The sequence below is a fragment of the Trichechus manatus genome, unplaced genomic scaffold (genome assembly GCF_000243295.1).
Source record: "Trichechus manatus latirostris isolate Lorelei unplaced genomic scaffold, TriManLat1.0 scaffold00017, whole genome shotgun sequence".
In the NCBI taxonomy this organism is placed as follows: domain Eukaryota; kingdom Metazoa; phylum Chordata; class Mammalia; order Sirenia; family Trichechidae; genus Trichechus; species Trichechus manatus.
Genome location: NW_004443953.1, coordinates 18,078,818 through 18,095,362, shown reverse-complemented (window position 1 = coordinate 18,095,362; position 16,545 = coordinate 18,078,818). Strand labels below are relative to the sequence as shown.

Genomic DNA, 16,545 nt, shown 5'->3' with positions numbered 1-16,545 from the left:
CAGTGAGTTGAAGATAATGGTGATGGAATAATTTGGAAAAGGGTAGTGAGAATAGCAGCACAACTGGAAGAATGTAATTGATGTCACTGAACTGTACATGTAGAAACTTTTGAAATGGTATAACTTCGGCTATGTATATTTTTCACCAAAAAAAGGTCCTCCGAGGTCGAGAAGGGAGACTGTTGACATGTCGTGAGGTTGTTAACCAATGTCATAAAGCAATATGTGTACTGACTGTTTAATGAGAAACTATTTGTTCTGTAAACCTTCATCTAAAGTACAATAAAAAAAATTAAAAAGAAAATAGATGCTAAACTTCATGGTTTCAAATTTGATAATATTAATACAATAAGTAACACTAATGTATCGGGCACCATTGTAAAGCATTTTACATATATCTCAACTCATTTAGCCCTCACAATAACCTATTAAAAAAAAAAAACCTTCCCATCGAGTCGATTCCTACTCGTAGCAACCCTATAGAACAGAGTACAACTGCCCCATAGGGTTTCCAAGGAGCAGCTGGTGGATTCAAACTGCCGACCTTTGGGATAGCAGCCAGCTCTTAACCATTGTGCCACCAGGGCTCCATCAAAATAACCTTTAGGTAGGCACTATTGTAATATTTATTTTAGCCAATGAGAAATGGTGACACTGAGAAGTTAAATGCCTAATTCAAGGTTACACAGCCAGCAAGGCACCTGAATGAAAGTTAGAACTCAAGTTTGTCTAACTCCAAAGACATGCTCTTTCCACTATACTGTGATGTTTTCCAATAATATTTTAGAGTCGTTTCTCAGCCTGGTGGTGCAATGGTTAAGTGCTTTGGCTGCTAACCAAAAAAGGTCAGCGGTTTGAATCCACCAGGTGCTCATTGGACTCCCTATGGGGCAGTCCTACTCTGACCTATAGGATCGCTATGAGTTGGAATCAACTCAATGGCAACAAGTTTTTTTTGTTTTTCTCACTGTTAACATGCCAGTGATTCTGTGTCCATCAGGAAAGAGGCCAGGCACCATAAACACTTCTCACCACTCCTTCCTATCTTCCCTGCACTATTTTCCTGTAATCTCTTCTGTATAACTGCTTACCCAGCCCTCGGTGACCACCCAAATCATTAGATCACCATCCCTCCCCAGGAAATCCCTCCCCAGGAAATTGTCTCCCCCATTGAACCTATTACTAAAATGAAAATGCTCCAAAACATCTCTTAATATCCCTTTTCTTGGCTAATGCCTTCCTCATCCATGTTAACCCTGTCCCAATTTCCTTTATCCATTTACTCACTTGTGATTGCCCTTTGAACCTTCATCAGTTGCCCCCTGATACTTGAAAATATTCTTCTGTTTCACTAAGAATACATTGTCATTATTTCCTTCAAAAGTCTTCTAAAGTCTCATCTTCTGCACAAAATTTTGCCATGCTGAATGAAGAATATCATTTACAGTTTACCAACCTAATATTGTCTCCTAGCCTCCAAAATACCATACTCTGTGTTTTAGATACGGTTATATTTAATGTGGGTGTGCCTATGTTGTATTCACAGTTTTAAGGTGCAACCTCAGAGTATTTATATGTCCTTTTTGGTCTATATCGGGATTAAATTCTATTTCAGATGCAAGGAATTAAGAGGTAGAAGTATGTTTAATTTCTTTAAGAGCTCAAAGAAAATATGTGCTTAACGTAGAATGCCTATTCCAAATGATGTATTGGAGCTACTTTTTTTCTTGATTCAACATAGCTTAGCCTTTTGTAACAGCTGAGGATAGAAGAAGGAACCCTGGTGGCGCAGTGGTTAAAGTACTCGGCTGCCAACCAAAAGTTCGACGGTTCAAACCCACCAGCCACTCCGCAGGAGAAAGATGTAGCAGTCTGCTTCTGTAAAGATTTACAATCTTGGAAGCCTGATGGGGCAGTTCTACTCTGTCTGCTGTGACTTGGAATGCCTCGACAGCAGTGGGTTTGGGTTTGGGTTTGGGTTTGGTGGGAGGATAGAGGAGAAGGATGAGGTAAGGATATCACTGATAAATAAAACCTAGAGCTAGTCTCCAAACATTACTTAATTTCCCCCTACCTTCCTAGGGATGTATAGAATACAAAGAATTATTGATGGAAAAATATGCATGCATTTTTTACAATACCAAACCTCCTGTATTTTCAAGTGGTATGTCCAATTATCTAATTGATGATAATGAGAAGTCAAGCTGATCTACTTAAAATAATTCTTTTTTTTTAGGGAGCTAAAACCAGCAAATGGTTTAAGCAGTACTTAAAGAGAAAACAAAAAGTAGTTCTTGAAGATTTTCACAGAAAATACTGGAAACTGTTTTAGAATACTTTATAAATTTGACAAACCAAAAGCAAAATGAAGAAAACTGTTAACTGTTGAATCACAGTGCTTTTATGTCCTTATTGCAAGCTAGCATTCTGTCAGTTTAAGCAAATACTGAGGTTTTCACTAAACATTACAGTGATGTTATCTGTAATGCTTTGAAAAGCCCTTCTAAATCTGAAAATAACCTCTCGAAGAAGGATGTGTATTGAATGATAGAAATAGATGGCAAAAATTGCATAGACTAGCCCCATGTAATTTGTTAAGTTTGTTTGATTGATATTTTGTTCACTTGTTTTGAAAGTTGTGTTTGTGTGTGGTTGTTTTGACTCATATTTTACATTTTCAGATATAGACTAACATTTCATTGTTGGGTTTTTCTCCCCTATGGATTTCAGAAACTTAGGGAATTTAAAAAAGAGAAGGTTTTTTTCTTATAGATGTTTCTATCTTCTACTCACAAACAAAAAAGAAAATTTCTCACAGAATTCCATATTTTTATTAAAAATACACTAATATTTTAAAAGCAACTTTAATGTGTACAGTATATGGCACAATAAAGATGAAAACGTTATCACTACCTTATTAAAATTTGATATGTTTTGTTAAGGTTTGGTGAAGAGATTTTATCTTTATAAGTTATTTTTAGCCCAGGACAGTATATCTTGTTTTATAACTTGTTCTGTTCTGTTCTGACACTGTTTAATTAAAAGAAAAAAAAAAAATTGAAGGTTGGACCACACTGGTATCTGGAGTGGTTGAGTGCTTACCTGTTTGTCTGCTTTGTGATTGGCTGAAAGCTGTTGCTAAGCTTGTTTTTTTGTTCTTAGGGAAAGTTAAAAGTTGAGTGTGACCTATTTGAACTGCATCCTGCTACTTTTGATTCTGCTTTGCTCTTTCCCCGATCCATATATATATACATACATATATTTTTTTGTATCTTTTAAAGTTTAGGTTTTTTTTCCTTAAATTTACCAACTTGTAAATTTAAGGTCTAAGGTTTTAATTGCATATTTGTAATGTACAAGTTAAAGTGCTGTGATTCAATTTTTAAAATCTGGTTGAATAGCTGAAAGTTTAATTTACTGATATAAAGCAATTTCTAAATGTAGAGAGCAAATACATTATTTTAAAACCTAGTTATTATAAACACTAACTATTTTTTGGATATCAATAATATGCTTGTTAATAAAAACAAATCCAAGGAACTTCATTTTTAAAAATTTCAATTGAAATGTAATGTGAAAATATTCATTATATCATATTTCTGTGATTTGAGAGAAAGGCTATTATTGATTATACTGGCATGTGTCACTGAAGGATAAGATTGACTTTCTTCAAGTTTTCAAGAGAAGGACTGGGAGGATTGATATCCTTTCAGTTATACACCAAATTGAGGACAGGCTGAATGAAAGTTTTACTGAAAGGCCAGTTTAATTTTTAATTCAACAGACCTTCATGAGCCATTGTTGTTGTAAGAAAGTTCTTTTCTTTTTAAGGAGCCCTGGTGGCGCAGTGGTTAAGCACTCAGCTGCTAACCGAATGTTGGTTATTTGAACCTACCAGCCGCTCCAAGGGAGAAAGAAAGATGTGGCAGTCTGCTTCCACAAAGATTACAACCTTGGGAACCCTATGGGGGCAGTTCTACTTTGTCCTGTACGGCCGCTATGAGTCAGAATCAACTCTATGGCATTTGATTTGGTTTTTCTTTTTAAAATTCTATTTGGTATTGATGGGAATGCAACTTTGAACTAGATTCCCCCAGCACTCTGCTGGAACCAGTAGAGATCCTTGCAGCATTCTCTGAACCTTAAAGCCTGACCCAAGCTTGCGTCTGTAATGTAGGGAGCTACAGTGTGACATAGATCCTCCAAACCTACTGAGTTCTAGTGTTCAGATCATGAGATGTGGTGTGTATATATAAAACAGCAATCTTAAAATGGTTTTTTAAATCTTTTTATCAGCATAGTCCTTTATCAAACAATTTTGCCAGAATTTTATCAAACAAATTTGCCAGAATATATCAAACAAATTTGCCAGAATATACAATACATAAAACTGGCATTTTGTTAATAAATGATCTCTCTATTAAATTCAAATAAATAAAGTTAAATTATTATCAAGTCAGTCAGTGACAACAACGGGGCTATTTTATGTTTCGAACAAACTTTAAGGGATTATGGATGACACTGCAGTGTTACTTCTGTATTTTCTTGTATGTATAGTATCAAAAAAATCTGTATTCACACACATAAGTAGTTTTGAATGGAAACTGCTTCACCTTGCATTCTCAGGATACTCTGTAGTTAAACTGATCCAGAACCTTGAACAAAAAAGTCAAAAGGAATTATTTATTTCAAACAACTGTGTGATTTCTCTATCATAAATGTAAAAGTAGGTCAGAAGTCACCAAAATGTACAATATGTGCTTGTTGTTGTCGAGTTGGTTCTGACTCATAGTGACCTTATGTACAACAGAACTTATCACTGCCTGGTCCTGTGCCATCCTCACAATCTTGCTATGTTTGCACTTGTTGTTTCAGCCACTATGTCAATCCATCTTGTTGAGGTGAATTTTTTTTTTTTTTTGCTGACCCTCTACTTTACCAAGCATGATGTCCTCCTCCAAGGACTGGTCCCTCCTGATAACATGTCCAAAGAACATGAGACAAAATTTGACCATCCTCACTTCTAAGGAACATTCTGGCTATACTTCCAAGACAGATTTGTTTGTTCTTCTGGTGGTCCATGGTATATCCAATATTCTTCACCAACACCATAGTTCAAAGGCATCAGTTCTTTTGCAGTCTTCGTTATTCATTGTCCAGCTCTCACATGTATATTAAGGCGATGGAAAATACCGCTGCTTGAGTCAGGTGCACATTAGTCCTCAAAGTGACATCTTTGCTTTTTAACACTTTAAAGAGGTCTTCTGCAGCAGGTTTGTTCACTGGAGCACATCATTTGATTTCTTGACAACTGCTTCCATGGGCATTGATTGTGGATCCAAGTAAAATGAAATCCTTTACAACTTCAGTATTTTCTGTTTATCATAATGTTGCTTATTGGTCCAGTTGTGAGGATTTTTTTTTTCTTTATGTTGAGGTGTAATACATATTGAAGGCCATGGTCTTTGATCTTCATCAGTAACTTTAAGTCCTCTTCGCTTTCAGCAAGCAAGGTTGTGTCACCTGCATATCGCAGGTTGTTAATAAGCCTTCCTCCAATCCTGATGCCATATTCTTTCTTCATATAGTTTAGCTTCTCAGATTATTTGCTCAGTATACAGATTGAATAAGTATGGTAAAAGAATACAATCCTGATGCACACCTTTCCTGATTTTAAAGCACACAGTATCCCCTTATTCTGTTCAAATGACTACCTCTTGGTCTCCATATAGGTTTCAGATGAGCACAGTTAAGTATTCTGAAATTCTCATTCTTTGCAATGTTATCCATAATTTGTTATGATCCATACAGTCAGATGCTTTTGCATAATCAATAGAACACAGGTAAACGTCTTTCTGGTATTCTCCGCTTTTGGCTGAGATCCATCAGACATCAGCAGTGATGTCCCTTGTTCCAGGTGCTCTTCTGAATCCAGCCTGAATTTTTGGCAGCTCCCTGTCCGTGTACTGCTACAACTGTTTTTTGAATTATCTTCAGCAAAATTTTACTTGCATCTGATATTAATAATATTGTTCAATAATTTCCACATTCTCTTGGATCACCTTTCTTTGCAGTGGGCACAAATATGGATCTCTTCCAGTCAGACGGTCAGGTAGCTGTCTTCCAAATTTCTTGGCATGGATGAGTGTTTCCAGCATTGCATCCATTTGTTGAAACATCTCAATTGGTATTCTGTCAATTCCTGGACCCTTGTTTTTTGCCAATGCCTTCAGTGCAACTTGGACTTCTTCCTTCAATACCATTGATTCTTGATCATATACTACTACCTCCTGAAATGGCTGAACGTCAACCAATTCTTTTTGGTACAGTGACTTCGTATTTCTTCCATCTTCTTTTGACGCTTCCTATGTCATTCAGTATTTTGCCCAAGAATCCTTCAATATTGCAGCTTGAGGCTTGAATTTTTTCTTCAGTTTTTTCATCTTGAGAAATGCTGAGTGTGTTCTTCTCTTTTGGTTTCCTAACTCCAGGTTTTAGCACATTCAATTATAATACTTTGTCTTCTCGAGCTATCCTTTGAAATCTTCTGTTCAGCTCTTTTACTTCATAATTTCTTCCATTTGCTTTAGCTACTCTATGCTCAAGAGCAAGTTTCAGAGCCTCTTATGACATCCATTTGGTCTTTCCTGCCTTTTTAATGACCTTTTGCTTTCTTCATGTATGATACTTGTCTGTCAGTTTGTCGGACTGTAGTACTTGTGTGTTGCCGTGATGCTGGAAGCTATGCCACTGTTATTTCAAATACCAGCGGTATCATCCATGGTGGACAGGTTTCAGCGGAGTTTCCAGACTAAAACAGGCTAGGAAGAAGGACCTGCGATCTACTTTTTAAAAAATTGGCCAGTGACAACCTTATGAATAGCAGTGGAACATTGTCCGATACAGTGCCAGACATTGAGCCCCTCCAGTTGGAAGACACTCCAGCTACGACTAGGGAAGAGCTGCCTCCTCAAAGTAGAGTCAACTTTAATGACATAGATGGAGTAAAGCTTTTGAGACCTTTTTTGCTGATGTGGCACGACTCAAAATAAGAAACAGCTACAAACGTCCATTAATAATTGGAACATGGAATGTATGAAGTATGAATCTGGGAAAATTGGAAGTCATCAAAAATGAAATGGAACCCATAAGGTCAATATCCTAGGCATTAGTGAGCTGAAATGGGCTGGTATTAGCCATTTTGAATTAGACAATCATATGGTCTACTATGCTGGGAAGGACAAATTGTAGAGGAAGGGCGTCGCATTCATTGTCAAAAAGAACATTTCAAGATCTGTCCTGAAGTACAGTGCTGTCAGGGATAGGATAATATCCATATGCAATATCTATATGCTTATAAGGAAGACCAGTTAATATGACTGTTATTCAAATTTATGCACCGACCACTAATGCCAAAGATGAAGAAATTCTGCAGTTTGAAATTGATCAAACATGCAGTCAAGGTGCATTGATAATTACTGGTGATAGATACAACACCAAAGATTGCATGATAGAATTTTGCAAGACCAACGACCTATTCATTGGAAATACCTTTTTCAACAACATAAACATCTACTGTTTAAGCACGTGGACCTTGCTGCATGGAATACACAGGAATTGAGTAGACTACGTCTGTGGGAAGAGGCGGTGGAGAAGCTCACTATCATCCTTCAGAGCAAGGCCAGGGGCTGACTGCAGAACAGACCATCAATTGCTCCTGTGCAAGTTCAAGTTGAAACTGAAGAAAATTAATATAAGTCCACGAGAGCCAAATTACAATGTTGAGTATATCCTACCTGAATTTAGAGACCATCTCAAGAATAGATTTGATGCATTGAACACTAATGACTAAAGACCAGATAAGTTTGGGGATGACATTAAGGACATCATATGTGAAAAAAGTAGGAGGTCACAATATGCACTAAAACTAATGAATCATGTAATATTATCATGCTGGAATGTACATGCGCTCCTTTGTTACAAAACTGACTGTTATACCCTTTCGTGAGTACGTACCAAGCACGTGTGCCTTAGCCTTGCCTGACATATTTTAAAGCAAAATACTCATGTCCTGTTGCAGTTTACTCACTACTATAGTTATGCTTAAGTAGGTGTATATAGGTATAATTTGGGGGGAAAAAAAAACTAGAGAACACTAACTCTGCTCTTCCTAATCAGTGACGAATTTATAAGAATGTTCAACATGTCTTACGGAAATGGTGGAAGAAGCTTTATTTAGTCCAGTAATTGAATTATTAGTGGCAACTAATAATTAACTATTTTGGAGGTCTCCAGTGCATTTAATATTGAGGTACATTTGTGGGTTGTTTTGAAAAAGAAAGTTCAAATCTAATTTTGCTAATGTTTCTAAAGTACTTGTAAGGAGCGGATTCCAAGGAGTATAATTGAAAACCATTGGTATTGTACAAAGAGGTCTGGAGTAGAAGTTAAGTAGGCTAGGTTCTAGTTAGCTTAAAGTATATAACTCAGTAAAATTAGGAATTGTATTTAAAGAGTAGAACTTTAGAGCTGAAAAAAAATTTGAGAGATTATGAAGTTCAGTTGCCCTTTATTTGAAATTGGAGGGAACTAAACCTAGATGGTTTACATTAGTTAAAAGATTTCCAGGATTTTTTTTTTTCCAGACTTGGGCAATAAACTAGATGACTTCCCATTTAGTACTCCCTGAGTGCCAAGCTATCTGCCAATCTGTATGACTTATTATGTGGGAGGTTAAGTCTAAATAAAATAGACGCTAAATCCCAATCTCAAATTAAGATATTTCTGCTTGCTGATAGGATTTAAGAAATTAAACGCATATAATTGACATTCAGTAAATATAAGTAATTAATGATTGAATTCTAAATGATTACATAATATTAAGATTTCTGTTAATTGGTAAAATAATAGCATTGGCAGCGTACATAAAGCTATGCCAAAATATATTTTAAAAATTAGTTATAACAAATTAAGAAGCCTACCTTGTCTAATCTGTATTATTTGAATATAATCCTATTTTAGTAGTTCTCCATTATTTGCCAAAAATAAGAACACAAAAATTAGAAAAATCAGATTTTCTATTATTACAAATTGAAATAATCTTAATTCTGTTTCAATTTGAGCTCATGTGAAATGCATAATTTTTAAAGTGGCTTTATCTCTTTTTTAGATTATATTTTAGCTAAACAGAAAGCTAGTAGTGATAAGCAAAAATAAACATCTTTATTTGTTGAACTACAGTGCCCCAAATGTACCCACACCCTTTCTGCAAAAGGGAAGATGGTCCACAGGGGGTAGGGAGGATTTTGGAGGGCAGAAGAATAGCTGGGCAAGTTCAGTGAATATCGTTTATTTCCAAGATGCATAATAACGTGTAGTCTCTAGATGTGGCCTTGTCCTTCGTGCCTAGATTAAGGATCTACAAACTCAATACCCTGCTGGAAAACAAGAGATCTCAGAAGGAGTCAGAAAAAGAAGGTAATTTAAAGAATTAAAGGACCTACAACTAAAGATTACTACAAAGGAACTAAGTGCGAGTTCTTTGAGCTGTGCAAGAAAAGCACATATTGCAGAACTCTACTCACTATTTGGTAGTAATAGTCATGGTGGGAGGCATGGATAAGGAGGGCAGGATAGTTGTTATAAACAAAAGATACCTTGATTAAAAAGTTTTAGAATATAGAATGTTGTCATTAGGATTTTTTTTCTTTGGATCAAAAATCTCATTAGTACAAGTAAAATATTTAAAATGCAGGCATGATTAAGCTAATGACTCATTAATATGCATTTAGTCTATACATTTTTAACCAGGGGTAAATTCAGTGTTATAAAGGACATAGATACATGAGAGTTCAGTTCCATCAAGTCTCTGGGCTCAGGATAAGTTTAAGATATTAGAATAGATTAGGTTTTAATCTATTTTGAGAAGACAATTTTTAAATATTTTCCTTGACTAATATATTCCTTGGATTTAAAATCATAGGTTACATATTAAAATCAATTCTTGCTTTTTGGCTACAAACGGAAGCACCTTGAGAATCTTAAAAATATTTCACATATGTTTTTAGGTGCAAATAAAACCCAGCCCCTCAAAAATGTTGTAAAAATTATATAATACAGTGTATATATACAGTCTGAGAAATATTTTCTACTTGAATATGTCATATATTTAGTATCTTCAGTTACTTTTTTTTTTTTTTTTTTTGGAGATTATATCAGTATTTCCTTCTTCCTTAAAACCTTCCATAGAACGTGGGATTAAAGTTCTAACTCAGTTCCCCACCAGGTGGAATTACTCACCTTTTTCCCCTAACCCTCATGCTATTCCAAATTAAACCCGTTTCTTCTCATTTAACTTAAAGATGCTGCTGAAAAGTAATTAGCCACTAAAAGTTGTAATATTTCTGAATGAATTCCCCCATTTAATTTTGATATCACAACAGATGCTTTCTTTCCACCTTAGAGAGGTCTAAGGATGTTAAAAGCCAAACTTGGTTACAAAATGTTACATGAATCTTGTTAAACAGTAGTATGTATGCAGGAGTGTCTGACTTGTAAGTACCTGCCTGACTTAACAAGTGATCCAGAACCTTTATAGCTGCAAAATTGATAGTGCAGGAGAGTAGGCACAGAAAATCAAAACGCTTGGGAATATACGTGAGTTCCTAAGGAGAAAAAGGGAGGAGACTATGAAAAACAGAAGTTGCTTAGTGGAGCTGAATCCAAGGTTAAGCTGCTTCCAAGCACCTGTTGCTTGCCTAAGAGCAGCCCCTAAGCCTCCAAAAATGTTAGTCTGAACCGCCCAAATCTTTTAACAATTGAATACTGAACTTGAAATTCATTAATGAGTTTTCAGTTGAGTTAAATTTCTTTTTTTTAATGGAAACATCTCTGTGGAGTTCATATATTTATTTGAGGTTCTATGTTTTTTGAGGGTCTAATGTTTGCTGGGTACTAGGATATTAGAAATACGGCAGTGGACAAAAAAGACAAACATTCTGATTCCATTTGAGCTTACATTTTATTAAGACTGATTAAAATAAATATGAAATGTCAGTCACACATACAATAGTGTGAATTACTTAAAGAAGCCTGCTTTACCACTTATTCTGAGGGAAACAAGGGTAATGTGAGGAGCATTTAAAAATGAGGCTGCGTAGACTCAGGTAAGATATGTAGTGAAGGAGTTTTCAGTAGCGTAGGAAGACACACTGAGAGGAGTGAACGGGATAGAGAAATGGAGAAGTTCTCAAAGACCAAGATCATCTGTTCCATATCTCTTTTTACCAGATGTCACCCTGAGTTTAAGAAGAGGACACAAATTTTTATTTCTTCCTGCCCTCTTTTCTTGTCCCCAGAATCAAAAACTTGGGCCTAATACATAGTTACTAAGATTCAAAAAATATACATTCATTAAAAGAAGCAGCCCAGCATAGTGTCTGCTCTTTGGATTGAGACAGATCTGGGATCTAATCTCAGGCTGCATTTTACTGGTGCGTCACCATGAGTTGAAATTAACTTGACAGTAACAGGTATAAACTTGGACAAATTACACATACTTTATGAGTTTCTGTTTTACAAGTTTATAAAATAGAAATAATTCTATCTACCTTATATATATAAAGTGTTTAGTGTCTGGTAATAGGCATTGGTAAGTTACTGGTCTTATTACCATCAACGTGGAAAACCTGACCAGTGTTTATAACACATTGATTCTTTGGGGAAAAGTGATTTTCTAATTTAAAACCACCAATACTTTTGGAATATAGCCTATTTAAAAATATGGGTGATGTCCTGTATTTCTAAATTCCTGTGTAGAGATTTAAAACAACCTGTACATTTCTAAAAGAAGAAACCCTAGAGGAAAGAGAGAGCAAAGAGTTGTCAACATTCTTGCTCCTTTATAATTCTAAAAATTAAATTGAAGAAGTGAAAAAAGTAGACAGCAAGTAAGAGAACAATATAAAATTAAAGTTCAGTGCTAAAAGGATCTAAATGTACCCAAAACATGATGTTGAAAAGGAAAAAAGTGCTTAGCAGACAAGCTATATATGTAAAAACAGGAAGATATGAGCTAGAGGAGAAAAATCTTGACAAAATTAGTAAGCAGAAGTAATCCTTTAAACCAGCATTCATTCTAAATGAAATGTTTTAAATGACAACAGGGGCTTTTTCAAGAATGCTTAAACTACATGAGTCTTAACAAATCCCACTCCCACTCTTAAAGGAGTTCTTTGTCTTAATGGCCAAAATCATTGCTGCATGTGTTTTCTAACTGCTGATTATTAAATACATTTTTTCCAATGAATAGATATTCAAATATATGGCACTTTAATATAATTTCTTTGGTGAATGAGAAAATTCAAGGTTTAATATGAGGTTTGTAAAAGCATGATTATGCCTTTTAGCCTGATTAATATATTTTCTGCTAAAGTGTATCTATTGCTTTTCATAAATTGACTGTTTTTTAAAGCCCTAATGGATGGAGTCCCTGGGTAGTGCAAGAAGTTTACACACATGGCTACTAACTGAAAGGTTGGTGGTTTGAGTCCACCCAGAGGTGCATCAGAAGAAAGGCCTGGCAGTCTACTTCTGAAAAATCAGCCATTGAACACCTTATGGAGCACAGTTCTACTCTGACACACATGGGGTTGCCATGAGTCAGAATCAACTCGACAGCAACTGGTTTGGTTTAATGGGTTCAAGGAAGCTGCTTGATCAGGAGAGCAGATAATTTGAGTACTCTAAATTTCAAAAATGAGTATGAGGTATAATTGCCACCCTCAGAGAACTTATTATCATGTTGGAGAGACAAAATACACCTTCATCCTTACACTTTTCTTCATTTCCGTTGGTGTGCAGTCCCATCCCTTGTCTTGGCAAGATTGCTTCAATAGCCTTCCTAATTCATGTGCTTGACTCCAGTTTTGCCCCTTCTAATATTTTTCCAAACCTTAGCTGAAATGCACATTTGATGTCACTCTACCATTTAAAACATTCAATAGCTCCACATTACCCTTAAGAATGAAATTCAGATTCCCTAACAAGACTCAACAAGTTCCCCCTTGTTGGTTATGTTTTACCTAAACTCCTTCAATTACTCTCCTTGCCCTCCACTCCAGACCCAATGAACTTCCTTTATTCAGCTCCTCTAATGGACCACTCTTTCTCCTACCTCTGGGCCTTTGCATATGCTGGTTCCTTTGCTTAAAAAGCCAACTCTGCACTCCCAACACCCTCCCTCAATTTTCTTGCCAAGTCCTCTCTACTAATTCTCTAAGCCTCAGCTCAGAAATTTCTTTGGGAAGCCTATCCTGAACCCCTACTCCAAGTCTGGGCTTCCCTAATACTTCATAGTTAATCTGCTCAGATCAAGTCATTTGATACTACTGTGCTTTTACATAGGTATATCAGCTGGATCTAGAGAAAAATAAGAGGTGAGAGTGTTATTACTAAAGATAAATGAAAAGACAATGACTTTCACTTTGGTAAACACTACACTTACAGAGAAAGGAAGTATTTCAGAATCACTATTACTTCTTGGATTAGATATCAAGAGTCTTCCTAGAAGAAACAAAATGGTGAAATGAAATGTTTAAATAGCAGAGTTTGTAAAATAGCTGCTGGCCGATAATGATAACCCACCCACTGCTATTGAGCTGATTCCGACTCATAAGACAGAGTAGAACTGCCCGATAGGGTTTCCAAGGCTGTAAATCTTTGTGGGAGCAGATGGCCACATCTTTCTCCTATGGAGCAGAACCGCCAGCCTTTTGGTTAGCAGCTGAGAGCTTTAACCACTGTGCCACCAGGGCCCCCGGTTCTAGAACTGGTCATCATTTTTCATGTACTTCCCTCATTATCTAACTGGCATTGTGGCTCACAGCCCCATACATCAAGTCTGTTTCTGTTTCCAAGTTATTCATTTACAGCCAGTTTATCTTGGAGGGTATGTCAGGTGGCTGCAAACTGGAAGATTTTTCTGAGTTTGTTGTTGCTTATTTGTTTGTTTTAAGGCTCAGTGAGCATTTGATGATACTTTTTTTTTTGTGGTTGTGCTCAGTGGAAGACAGCTTGAAAGCCTTTCTAGCCTTTTCTTCTATGTTAATGTTGACCAAAATTGCTTCTTTTAACCAGTAAAAAATTTTGGGGTGCTTTAGCAATTTATAAAAGCAGCTATGAGAACATATAACATTTATCTTATTTGTCTGGAGGAGATAAATAAAAAGTAACCATTTTTAACCTGCTTGTTTTAAAATGTGACAATTTAAGCACTACAAGAATTAACAGCCTTCTCTGAGACTTGGTTTCCTAAGACTGAAACTTCTTTTCTGAATCCTGTTTCTGTGTCAGTATTTGTTGATTTAAACTCCACTTGTTTCCTTCGATGCAGTGGTTAAGAGCTATGGCTGCCAACCAGAAGGTCGGCTGTTCGAATCCACCAGCCGCTCCTTGGAAGCCCTTTGGGGCAGTTCTACTCTGTCCTGTTGGGTCGCTATGAGTTGGAGTCGACGCGACGGCAACGGGTTTTGTTTCCTTCTATCAGAATGTCCCCCCACCCCCCGCCCCGCCTTAAACCTGAGCATGTAAGTTTTTGAAAACACAAGGGCAAACAGGCAAAAAGAGATGTAATTTAAGAGTTGATTTTTTAAAAAGAAGTTAATGGAGCCACGTTAAGGAAATAGTATTGATACAGGCTTGGGAGATTTGGGTTCTGGATCCAACAATATCAGTTATTTGTGCTCCTTTATAACCTATATTTTCCCAAGTTCCTCATCAGATGTTAGAGCGAGAAATTCCTTCTTTTTAACCCAGGGCGCTTATGAGGGACAATTAGAATATTTAAATCCTTCGAATATACTTGCTAAGAAAAAAGACGATTCAAAGGTCGGATACCAAGGCTTACTATTTGTGTGGGAGAATGATATTTATAGTTTCTACTTAGCTTACCAAAAATAAATTTTACATTGAATATAGGCCATGGTCTTGTACTTGTTTCTGCATTCTGCGGTCCATTCAGCGTTCTGTTTGATCATTATTGGAGAGGAGTAAGGGACATTTTACTAGTTTATAAAATTTAAAGAGAAATTGATTCCTTGTGCCAGGGTTAATATAGAGGTGCTGTTTGGCTCTAGACCGGAGCGGGTGGAGGGAGGGAAGGCTATGATGCCGCTAATGCTAGGGAGAGGAGGCAGATTCGCCTTTCACAGAAGCCCGAGGGCTCGCGTTGCACCTTCCAGCCACAGTGTACTGTCAACTCCTGGCCTCCAAGCCAGTTCCCGACCTGAGAATTATCTCATCTCCTCGCTGGGAGATCGGGCCCTGGAGGTTGTTTTTGCCCGGCAGCGTCAGCCAGCCCGCGGTCTGCCAGCAGGTCCACGCCAGGGGGCGGGGCTCCGCGGGACTGCAGGCCCGCATTGGCGCGCGGGGCCGCCAAGGCGGCAGAGTGACGGCCGCGCGGGCGGGGCCCCGCAGCTTGTTTGTTCGCGCCGCCCCGCCCCTAGCCATCCGCGCTGATTGAGACGCTGCAGCTTGGAGCCGCCGCCGGCTGCCAGCGCCTGCCGCCTGTTAGCGTCCGCAGCCGTCTCCGCGCCGACATGCGCCTGGCCACCGCTGCAAACGAGGCGTACACGGCTTCGCTGGCTGTTTCGGAGCTGCTGGGCTGCAAGCAGTGCGGCGGGGGCCGCGACCAGGACGAGGTACCCGGGCGAGGGGCCGGACGGGTGGGGTGGGTGTCCCGGCTGAACTACGGTTCTGCACGAAGATTGCTTCGCCTCCTCTCAATTGCACCCTGACAGCGTCGGAAAACGTTCCTCGGTGAGTGCGCCCCGGGAGCAGCCGCCTGCCGGCCGCCCCGGCCCCTCAGGTGAGGGGCGGCCTGCGGCGGTGGGAGACGTTTTCAGCCGCGAGTCGGCCCCGGGGTAGAAAATGCTGAGGCTGGAAAAGGCAGCTCGCTCCTCCGTGATTTAAATGGAAGCCTCCCAAACATAACGTTGTCTTTTGTACAAGTCTCCACAAGTCAGAAACTGAACAAGGCTCTAGTCTGAAGGTAAAACAGCCTGTGGATTTTTTTTCCCTCAGCGTCTTGTCAAAACAGATTATTCAGCCACCTCCATCCCCTTTACCTCTGCTTAAAAAAAAAAAAAAAGTACATTTGAATCAGTTAAAAGATGAGATGTTGCCTAGAATAAATATGTTCTGCAAGCTCTATGACGTTATGCACAGTGTTTAATCTTGTTTATTAAACCGTACCTTCTGTGTCTGAATTGTTGTATAGAAAAAGCCATTTAATTGTAACATTTTGTATTTTTCCTAAGTGGTTGCAAATAGGGCACCATTTGAAAGTGACTGATATAACCTTAGCTGAAATTTGAACCTTTAAAAGGTTTTGATTCAAAAGTTAACAAAGGAGAAAGTAGAGAAATACTATTTAAAATGTGAATTGAAAATCAGAATGCTGTATTGCCTTAGTCCAAGAAATCCAAATTTGAATTAATGTGTATGCAGCTTTCCCTACTAAAATGACTCCGTTTTTTGTAAACGGAG

The 16,545-nt window shown here is 37.8% G+C and overlaps 1 protein-coding gene across 3 annotated transcripts in view; it reads left to right on the top strand.

Moving 5' to 3' along the window:
• SESN1 (sestrin 1) overlaps positions 1-16,545 on the top strand; it is a 110,724-nt gene that overhangs the window by 74,888 nt on the left and 19,291 nt on the right. The window contains exon 1 of one of the 3 annotated variants that reach the window (XM_004372450.1): positions 15,509-15,698. The exons of 1 other annotated variant lie outside the window; for it this stretch is intronic. In XM_004372450.1, coding sequence (XP_004372507.1) covers positions 15,597-15,698 — 102 coding nt within the window. In that variant the 5' untranslated portion in view covers positions 15,509-15,596. Of the gene's footprint in view, positions 1-15,508; positions 15,699-15,746; positions 15,817-16,545 lie in introns of those variants that run through there. One more of the 3 variants, XM_023727631.1, reaches the window with a different exon arrangement.